Source organism: Pygocentrus nattereri, chromosome 15 (assembly GCF_015220715.1).
Source record: "Pygocentrus nattereri isolate fPygNat1 chromosome 15, fPygNat1.pri, whole genome shotgun sequence".
Taxonomy (NCBI): Eukaryota; Metazoa; Chordata; class Actinopteri; order Characiformes; family Serrasalmidae; genus Pygocentrus; species Pygocentrus nattereri.
The window spans coordinates 37411462-37422512 of record NC_051225.1 but is presented as its reverse complement, the minus strand read 5'-3'; the positions used below and the strand labels follow the sequence as shown (position 1 = coordinate 37422512).

General features: G+C 40.3%; 1 protein-coding gene across 3 annotated transcripts in view; it reads left to right on the top strand.

Annotated features, from left to right (window-relative positions):
- Positions 1-353: 353 nt before the first annotated feature.
- adamtsl3 (ADAMTS-like 3) overlaps positions 354-11051 on the top strand; it is a 274633-nt gene continuing 263935 nt past the window's right edge. For all 3 annotated transcript variants that reach the window (XM_037545502.1, XM_037545501.1, XM_037545503.1), the window contains exons 1-2: positions 354-533; positions 4737-4849. In XM_037545502.1, the coding sequence (XP_037401399.1) occupies positions 4790-4849 (60 nt within the window). In that variant the 5' untranslated portion in view covers positions 354-533; positions 4737-4789. The remainder of the gene's footprint in view (positions 534-4736; positions 4850-11051) is intronic.

Here is an 11051-nt window from a genome sequence, read left to right as displayed (position 1 = left end):
TTTCCATTCTTTATTCCCAGTATCGCCCAGATTTCCAGTGTAGCCTCAGACTTGTGGACCCCGCTGCTTGCGGAGATGTATTGGGGGAAAAAATGTATATGGAAATACGTTCTCTTATCATATGAGGGTGGAAATTGTATTAAACTGCATTGTGTTAAACTGTATTCAGGTACAGAAGATCTGTTGCGTTTGCTTTTGCATTGATGACTGTAAAATAAGAAATTGCTGAAGAAAAGTTGTGACGTCACAGCGCCGCCTGGTGGAGCCGCAGTGCAGCGCAGCGCGTAAACTTTCTCTCTCTCCCTCTCTCTCTCTCTCTCCCTCTCTCTCCCTCTCTCTCTCGCCCCCTTTTCTCCTGCAGCTTTTTCCACCAGCAGCTCTCACAGTCTGTGCACCGTCCCAGCAGCACATCTGCACCGCGCGCACATCTGCCCTGCTGCTGTTCCTGCTGCACATCTGCAGAGCCGCTTCGCCGCGCGCTTCTCTCGCATACAAAAGAGAAGAAAATGTGAACCCGGTACTTCGCAGCGAAGGTAAGCGCGAGCTGGACACGTACGGCTCTCTCATCAGCATGCACGAGCCACGCTCTCGCCACACGGCGCTCGTCTCCGCTGCTCGGCTCTGTCTGTTTGTTTATTGCTGTTAGATATCGGCGTGCGCGTGAGTGAAGAGCCCAGTTGTTAAAGATCACTGTGTGTTTTAAAACAGAGAGCATGGCACAGAGAGAGAGAGCATGGCACAGCAGAGAGAGAGAGAGCATGGCACAGCAGAGAGAGAGCATGGCACAGCAGAGAGAGAGAGCATGGCACAGCAGAGAGAGAGAGCATGGCACAGCAGAGAGAGAGCATGGCACAGCAGAGAGAGAGAGAGCATGGCACAGCCGAGAGAGAGAGAGTATGGCACAGCAGAGAGCATGGCACAGCAGAGAGCATGGTACAGCAGAGAGCATGGCACAGCAGAGAGAGAGCATGGCACAGCAGAGACAGCATGGCACAGCAGAGAGAGAGCATGGCACATCAGAGAGAGAGCATGGCACAGCAGAGAGCATGGCACATCAGAGAGAGAGCATGGCACAGCAGAGAGAGAGCATAGCACAGCAGAGAGAGAGCATAGCACAGCAGAGAGAGAGCATGGCACATCAGAGAGAGAGCATGGCACAGCAGAGAGAGAGCATGGCACATCAGAGAGAGAGCATGGCACAGCAGAGAGAGAGCATGGCACAGCAGAGAGCATGGCACAGCAGAGAGAGAGCATAGCACAGCAGAGAGAGAGCATAGCACAGCAGAGAGAGAGCATGGCACATCAGAGAGAGAGCATGGCACAGCAGAGAGAGAGCATGGCACAGCAGAGAGAGAGCATGGCACATCAGAGAGAGAGCATAGCACAGCAGAGAGAGAGCATGGCACATCAGAGAGAGAGCATGGCACAGCAGAGAGAGAGCATGGCACAGCAGAGAGAGAGCATAGCACAGCAGAGAGAGAGCATGGCACAGCATCCCATAGGCATGACAAAGTGACTCCTATATACCGAGATTTTTAATTTAAAGTAAATAAATAAATAAACAAACATCATGTGCCTAAATGTTGCACGAGCAGCTTTGCCAAGCAGAACCTGTCCAGAAGACGGGCGCCTCTAATGCTCTGTCATTCCTACACACCTAAAAAATGAGGGTTCTTTAACGGTATTTCAGGAAAGACAGTGGTTCTACACAGAATCATGAACACTCAGAGAACACTTTGCACGATCAAAGGGTTCTTTGTGTGGTGAAATCGTTCTTTAGACTGATGGAGCATGTGCTGTAGACGGTTCTACATAGAACCTTTTTTTGAAAAGGTTTCTGTATAGGTTGAATCAAAAGAACCATTTTTGGTGCTACATAGAACCATTAAAAAAGATTCTGTATAGAACCATATATAACATGTTCTCCAAGGGTTCTTTAGTAAAAAATACATAACCAAGAATATATAACCTTTGCATGATTGGACGGTTCTGGAGAACTGTGTTATGCACACGTGAAAAAGATGGTTCTTTAAGAGTTCTTTAGTAAAGAACCAGAACCATCATCTGCACATCCATCAATTTGAAGAACCTGTTTACCATGCAACCTGTTTACCATCCAACGCTTCCCTCTTGAAAAGGGTTCTCTGAGTGCTTATGGTTCTTTATACAACCATTTTCTTTATTAAAGAACCATTAAAGAACCCTCGTATTTAAGTGTGTGCAGCAGCTCCAGGCATGCAAGTAACAGTCATTGCTGAGTTTTGCAGATGAGGGACTCCCAGACGGCTCTGAACTGTGAAGGAGTGGTTTTAATACTGAAGTGTTAAATATGAATTGTTGAGTATGATTTTTATTCATGTGTGTTTCTGCTCACACTGATTGCTCAGCTGAGCTGATTTCCCTGCAGTGTGTTTCTCCTTTTGCCCATTGTGCATGCTGTGTTGTCATATTCAGTGTGTTTACTGTGATACACTTGAGTTGAATCTTTAATGAAAGCTATTTCAGGGTGTCTCGTACGGAAGCCCATTCCTGCCTGATAGAGGAGATGAAAGATCACCTGGATCTTTTCCTCTTTCTCTGTTTATGGCAGCAGCATGTCAGAGCATCTCAAAATGATTATATCCTCCAAATTATGACTTTCGTTCTTGAAATGATGACTTGTTTTTCTAAGAATTGACTTAGTATCTGAATATAATGACCTGTTTTCTCCCAATAATAAAAATTTCTGCAAATAATGGCTTATTTTGATAAGATTTTGTGTTATGAAATTCTAACATGCCGACTCCAAAACGAGATGTTATTAAATTCCAAGAGAGCAACTGTCTGGAGATATATAATTGTTTTGATGTAAGAAGTCAGTTTTTTGAGAAAATAAGTCAATATCGAGAGATACACTATATTTCCAAAAGTATTCACACACACATCCAAATGATTGAATTCAGGTGTTCCAATCACTTCCATGGCAACAGGTGTATAAAGCCGAGCCCCTAGGCCTGCAGACTGCTTCTACAGACATTAGTGAAAGAACAGGTCGCTCTCAAGAGATCAGTGGATTCCAGCGTAGTACTGGGATAGGATGCCACCTTAATCTGGGTTTGGTGGTTGCCAGGAGAACGGTACTCGTCTGACTGCATTGTGCCAGGTGTAAAGTTTGGTGGAGGGGGGATCATGGTGTGGGGTTGTGTTTCAGGAGTTGTGCTCTGCCCCTTAGTTCCAGTGAAAGGAACTCTTAATGCTTCTGCACCAAGAGATTTTGAACATTTCAAGAGATTTTGGACAATTTCACGCTCCCAACTTTGTGGGAACAGTTTGGGGACGGCCCCTTTCTGTTCCAACATGACTGTGCACCAGTGCACAAAGCAAAGCCGTGCATAAAGACATGGATGAGCCAGTTTGGTGTGGAAGAACTTGACTGGCCTGCTCAGAGTCTTGACCTCAACACCTTTGGGATGAATTAGAGCGGAGACTGTGAGCCAGGCCTTCTCGTCCAACATCAGTGTCTGACCTCACAAATGCGTTTCTGGAAGAACGGTCAGAAAATCCCATAAAATCACTCCTAACCCTTGTGGAAAGCCTTCCCAGAAGACTTGAAGCTGTTATAGCTGCAAAGGGTGGGCCGACATCATATTAAACCCTATAGATTAACAACGGGATGTCGCTGAAGTTCATAGGCGTGTGAAGGCAGATGAGCGAATACTTTTGGCAATAATGTGTATTAAGTCATCATCTTGGCATAATAAGTCATTATTGAGAAAAAGTTTTTTGTTTAGAGATACTTTGTCATTATTTTGATATAGTTACTCATCATTTTGACACAGCAAGTCAAAATGTTAAAAAACAAGTTATTATTTACAGATAATTTGTCATTATTTTGACATATTAAGTTGATATTTTGCCATAGTAAGTCATTATTCAGAAAAATAAGTTATTTAGAGATACTTTGTCGATAATTTGCCATAGTAAGTCATAATATTAAGAAAACAAGACATTGTTTTGATATACTTTGTCATTATTTAGATACTTTGTCATTATTTAGACATACTAAGTCATTATTTTGATATAGGAAGTCATTATTCAAAAAAAAGAGTTATTATTTAGAGATAGTTTGTCATTATTTTGACATAGTAAGTCATAATATTAAGAAGATAAGTCATTGTTTAGAGATACTTTGTCATTATTTAGACATAATAAGTCAGTATTTTGACATGGTAAGTCATAATTTTGTCTCAGTAAGCCAATTTTCCAAGAAAAAAGGTAATTCCTCTGAGATATTAAGTCATTTTACAATGTCATTATTATGAGAAACTAAGTCAAAATTTTGATGTGGTGCTGCAAAAGACTACCTGATGGGAAAGGGCTTCACATCTGGCTTGGACTCTTCACAGTTCTCTTGGTATTGTTTATAATGTTTACTGTCCCAGACAAATAAACTGGTAAAATATGACAATCAATCAGTCAATAAATAAACAAACAAACAAACACCCCTAACAATAAGAGTGTTTTTTGACAAGCTTAACTAAACCCCCCATTTTAAGGTTCTATATGGAACTATAAGTGCTTCTTCGGCATCGCTCTGAATATATCTGCATGTACATTCTGGATATGAGGGATTATATGGACGTACAGTTGTGTTCTGGATGGGTAGCTCTGGGGGAGTAAAGGTGGATCTATTTTGGTGGCATGATGTAGGTCGCTTCACATCTCTTCCAAACTGACAGTGCATCTCTTTATCGCAGGCTGATATCACAGCGTACTTCTGAGGCCTCCGGAGCGGAGCGGCTTCTTCAACATGGAGCTTTTGGTTTGGCAGATCAGCACTGTTCTCACACTGGTGACCTCTGGGATTCAGGTACGAGTGGCTTTAGCTGTGAGCTATGATTATTGGTAAATTATTCATCATATTCAGTGGTAAAATCTGGATTAAATTTTAAAGGAATACTCCACTATTTTTCAACCTACTCTCTATTTGCCACATCTGTAGCACATTGCTGCTGTCGGAAAACCTTGTATCTCTATTTTTGTTGTTTTTCAGTTTTTGGCATGATTTGAAAGTGCCTGTGGTCCTATATATTATGTGTAAATATCATGATGAATGGACCAAAAGAAACGATCCAAAATGAATAGGAAAAACGTCTGGTTCCATTGACTTACATTAAAAGGAAAGTAGGTTTTTCGCTTCCCCTGTAAAGTTTTGGAGGTTTTGTTCCGACAACAGTGATACGACTGATTGCCAGTCAGTTATTTCTTGTACTTAGAGAAGAACAGTAAAAACACTCAACACTCATTTATAATAGAAACCATTGGGAAGGTATTTCAGCGTCTGCTCACCGGCTTCTATTATGAATGCTTTTTGAGTCAAAGGGTTTTACAGTTTTTTACTTAGTACAGGGAAATGTGCCAGAGTGATTCTCTGTGGTAGTCGACTGTACTTTACTGATACAACTGATAGAGACTAGCAGTGGTGGACAAAGTACACAAATCATGTACTCGAGTTAAAGTAGAGATAACCAAGGTCAAATATTATATAATAAAGTCCTCCGTTTAGAGCTCCATTTGAGTAATAGTACAAAAGTAATTGCCTTCAAATGTAAAGTACTAAAAGATTATGACTCTAATGTCCTGTCACTGTTTTTGTAACAAGACTCTTGCTTTATCAACTCATTTGAAACCAATTTTTAATAGAATGATATTAATAGGTCTGTCACTGATGTCTGTCAAAATGATCATAAGCACAAAACACTGAAGGTAAACAATTTCCATCAGGTGGAACCGAGGGTCTATTTACACAAAGTTAGGTTAGTTCCATCATTTTTGTTGGAATAGATACTCTAAAAATTTTACATTGCTGCTGCGACGTTGAGACGGTGTGTCCAACAGGTCGAAATAAGCTCAAAACAAGGTGACCGCTTTGCCCTGATTGGTGTTCTTTCCTCACGCTTCTTTCGTTTTGACATGTTATTTTTTATACCCACATAAAGCAAAAGGAGCGACCGATTTTGGATAATGTAGTGGAGTGAAAGGTATTAGACAGTATTAGATATTTGACTTTGAAGTGTTGTGAAATACTTAAGTAAAGTACAGACACACGAAAAAACTACTTAAGTACAGTAACAAATTACATTTACTTACATACTGTCCACCACTGGAGACTAGCTTGAAAAATGATGGAGGTTTCCTTTAATATGTGTGGCAGACGACACTACGATAATTAGTTGACTAAGATATGTAGAATTGCATCACTTCATTGCAGGCTGCTGTCTCTGTAGCAACCGCTTTAACACTTTAGGCATGAGAAATTATCACATTTCTCAGACGTTTGCCTTTTGGGTGCTACATTGAGTGCAGTACGTAATGAATTATGCGTTTTCCCATCATATTGCATGAATTGAGGGCATGTAATTAATTCACATCTCCTGCATATGTGTGAGTTTCTATTGTTGAGTGGATTCCTCCAGCAAAGTCATATTTCATCTCCCATACAGTCTTTTGTGATCACTGAACTACTTAAAGTGCCAGTGTCTCACTTTTTTTGGACTTAATTTTGTCCCCTGATTTATGCACCATAAACGGTCATAACTGGGGGTGAACTGCTGTGGGCTGAATGAGCAGATATATGCAAATGTGCTGTTTTTTGTGACATCGCAAAGACTGGTCATTTCAATTGGATGTTTTTGCAGCTTAGTTTTCACGTTTGTGTGACATTTGTTGTGACATGACTGCAGGGGACCTTAAATGAATCTTCAATGATGGAAAAAAATGAAGCTTCAGATTTTAGTCTTCTCTGATATAGACCCTTTAAAACTTTTGTGGTTGATCATATAATATTTTATCTGTATAAGAATCAGAGGTTTTCCAGTTTTCCATCAAAACATCATATAATGCGATGCTATGCAGCGTCGGGCCTTGCAGTGAAAAATGTTATAAAATATGAATTATTATTCCATGAAAGTGGCTTGACAGTGATGCCTCACATTTCAAAGCAATTTCCACATCTGATTTCTCTTTAAATCACAGTATTGACTGACAACACTTCACCAAAGGCAGCCTGAAAGCTCATTCTGGATTCCTACTGCTACCCTGAATGCAGATTTCTAAATAGAGCTTCTAGCCCACCGTGTTCAGAAGAAGACCAGTTGAATGTCGTCTCTTTTTATACGACACAGGACACTGGTGCCAGTTATATATAGAGTGTAGAGGGGAGCTTAATGGAAGAGTTGGCATGCACATGAATGCAGGCCTAATCCGTGACAATAGGCAGCCGAGGGCCACTCCGTAATGGCAATTTGCACCATGGAGCTGCCGGACGGAATGGCCAGATCCCCTTTGTCCGACGCCGGTGGGTGTGTGTACGGAAATAGCAGCTGAAACCCGACGCGTTTCTTTGTGTACCTGAAGCGAGTGTGGCTGGATAGAACGGAAGGACAGAAGGATGGTGGGCAGAAACAGGAGCAGGTAGTGGTGTAGGCCTGGACACAGTGGCCAGAAGCATTATCATATATACTTTATCGTTAATTGTCAGTAATTATTAACAGTGACTTTATAGGAGGGGAAAAATGGAATATATGTTAATGTATCAAAGTTCTCAGTCCTCATAAAGTGTAAATGGCAGCTTATGTTTTCAAATGGTATTAAAGGGCCCATACCCTACATTTTTCTAGCATTTCAGTTTCTCATACACAGTGTTTGTGTAGGTTTCTGTACAAAATCCGTCATAATTCCTTTTTCAAATAACCATTTTCCACCATCTCGTTATCCTCCAGCATTAAACATGCCGCTTTTGTTACTGTGCCTTTAAGACTGATATATGTAAATTACTTTGTTCTGATTGGCTGCCAAGTATTACGCAGTCTGGTCTAAAACACTCTGTATAACTTCAGTGTGAGAAGGCAAGGTTGAACAGCTGTATGCTGAAGAGATATGTGTATATATATATATATATATATATATATATATATATATATATATATATATATATATATAAACAAGCTTTAGTGACATCACAAAAGCAGTGGAATCAAAACACACAAGGAAAATACAGTTTTCCATGATGTGAGCACTTTAAAAAATACCCGGGCTTTAATATTACAGTAACAATATGCATTTCCTAATTTTTCTTTTTAAGCCTGAATTATAATTTGAACCCTGAAGAAAGCAAAGCACTTATTGTGGTTAACATTTAAAAAAAAGAAAAACTGGACTCTTACTGGCTGATACTCAAGTTCTTCAGCAACGAATCAGAAAAGGAACAGTGGCATCGTTTGTTTTTTATGGTGCAATAAAACATTATAAGCCACCTATGCATCCTGTAGGACAGGACCTTACAGAGCATCTTTACTTGAAGGGGAATTCCACTATTTTTCAAAATTCACTGCATAACTACACGGTTAAGATGTAAACAGAGTCGTTCAGAGTGGTTTGGTGTGAAATCCTCTGTTCTAGAGAAACTTACCGAGTCAGAACTGTTCACAGTGGTGGTGATAGGAACCAGACGTCCACGTCTAAAAGCTCCCCCACAGAACGTTATTACAGGTAATTGTTATGCATTCACAGCCTGTTGTCTGAGACGTTGTTTTACAATAGTCTTGAGATGGTATTGGCCCAAAATTCGTTCCTGGCTAAGATGTAGTAGACACGTTATCTTGGGGGCATTTTAACTCCTGGTTCCTATCACTACAAAGAAATCTGAGAGTCTGTACAATCAACCATCTCACACCAAACCACTCTGAATGACTCTGTTTACATCCCAACCACTGAATTATGCCGAATTTTAAAAAAATGGTGGAATTCCTCTTTAAGTAAACAGCATTATCCATAATGATATTGGCTAACCAGCTCATTGTCGCAGCCTGTCTGGTGTCAGCAGAATGGGCCCGAGAAGCAGCGCTGGATTGAGTTTCTGTTGGAGACCTTCGTCGCAGTCATCTTTTCCACTGCTGTGGATTCCCAAGCATTTGGCTAATGTCACTCAGAATTTCAGACACCGTGTCTGAGCGCATGACGACTGGCCCTTCTTTTTTCGCTTTTTGCAGGGCTTTTTAACAGAGAGGCAGTTTAGAAAGTCCTCTGGCCCTTGAGAAAGTCCATACTGTGAGTTTGGCCATCCTAATCCATCTACAAGCATTTAACTGACCCGCTGACCCACCAGTCATCCATCTAACCGAGAACCGTTTTAGCCTAAATTGAAACTTTTATGTGAATTTTTTAGGCCTTCTTTTTTTTCGGGGGGCTCTTTGCAGTAATCTTTAGCAATAATATTTGTTCAGAGGGCCAAACATTTTTCCTGATTTATGAGCGTATGAAGGGCTGCCTGAAGATGAATGAAACAGGTGTCCTGCTTTTTCTGTTTGAGAGCTGCTTCACTCTTTAACCTCCAACAACACAGGCTTCCTACGTTCACACCTACTGGACAGTTTTTGATGAGATACACCTGTGGCCAAGTTTGTGTTTGGAGTGGAAGGATTTCCTTTTCCGCTCTGCAGCTTTGAAGGAGCGTTCCTTCCTGTATGTGTGTGTGTGTGTGTGTGTGTGTGTGTGTGTAGATATTGGATCTGCAGACTTTATCAAATGCTGACATGCTAAGGAACAGTGCCTTTTATAGCTTAGACATGGACCACATGGTGAAAATATAACATTGCCAATATGAGGCTTATGATTTTTGTTGTTCATCTTTCTATAAGAATAAATGCGTTAAAACAAATAATTGGTAAAAATAAATGTATAAAATAAAATGATCCTATGAAAAGCTGCTATCCTCCTTCTTACTATGCAGTTTATGTAGTTACTGTACAGAGGTTGTTGTTGTTGTTATTGTTGTTATTTACAGGCTGTCTATAATTGATCTAAATCTCAATTTGGTCTTCACAGTTGTTCTTTAGCTAATGTCCGTACCCAGTAGATTCTCTGAAATGTGACACAATAAATCAAAATAACCTAAAACAGCTGTATATTTTGCTGCCATCGGAACAAAACGTTGCGAGTGATAAATTTACAGGAGAGGGAAAAATATACTTTACTTTTAATGTAATTCAATGGAACCAGAATTTTTTCAGTCTAATTTTGGTTTCTTTTGGTCCAGTCATCATGAAATTTACACACAATGTAACGGCTTACAGGTATTTTCAAATTATGTCAAAAGCTGATAAAACAAAAGTGGAGATATGAGGTAACAGTAATTGTGCGTTAAAACGTGTGTCTGTATATACCAGCTTTAATGTACAAACTTCTACTTTATGAAATGTCTTTTTATCCAAACAACACTGTCGTTAACTCTTGATAGCACTTCAATTAGGTTTTCAATGTTAGAACCAAGCTAATGCTGCTGGACTTTGACTTTCCCCAGACTGGTTTCAATACTAGTTATAGCAGTTCTAGCCAAAATGTGGACATTTGAAAATTTTAATGGACATTCTGGTGACATATTTCTTACTTTGTATGTTGCAGTTTTACAGTTAATCCTTCAATACATTTTTAAACTTAAAGTCTAACTCAGAATGTTGCTGTTTTAGCCTGTTAGCCGGATAGCGATCTCTTGAGCTGTTCCGTTCTTACAAAGCCTCATGTTTATTGAGGTTTCAAGCCTTTTATTTCATTTAAATGAAAATTGGGACCAATTTGTGACCCCAAACATGGGTTCATCAGTGAGATCCTGCATTTGTTTCTACTTCAAGCTGCTAATGTCTCCACTGTATAATGGCTTTGGCAGAGCCTAAATGTAGAGCATGTATAAAAGTCTGGTTATGATGTTTTGTCAGTTAACTGAGAATCACAGCATCAAAGAATCAATCATTTTTCGCATTTCTAATCATTGTGTTTCTCAACCATGTCAGACTTGTATAGTCTCCATAGAATTGACCAATAGAATGGCTCTGGAGCAGCTGCACATGAGCCTACGTCACCACGCACAATACCAAGCGTGGGCTAGAGGGGTATAAAGCCCCCCAGCATTGGGCTGTGGAGCAGTGGAACTGTGTTCTCTGGAGTGATGCTCCATCCAAACCTTTGGGATGAGCTGGAGTGATCCAGAACTGACCGTCCAACATCACCTCTACTAA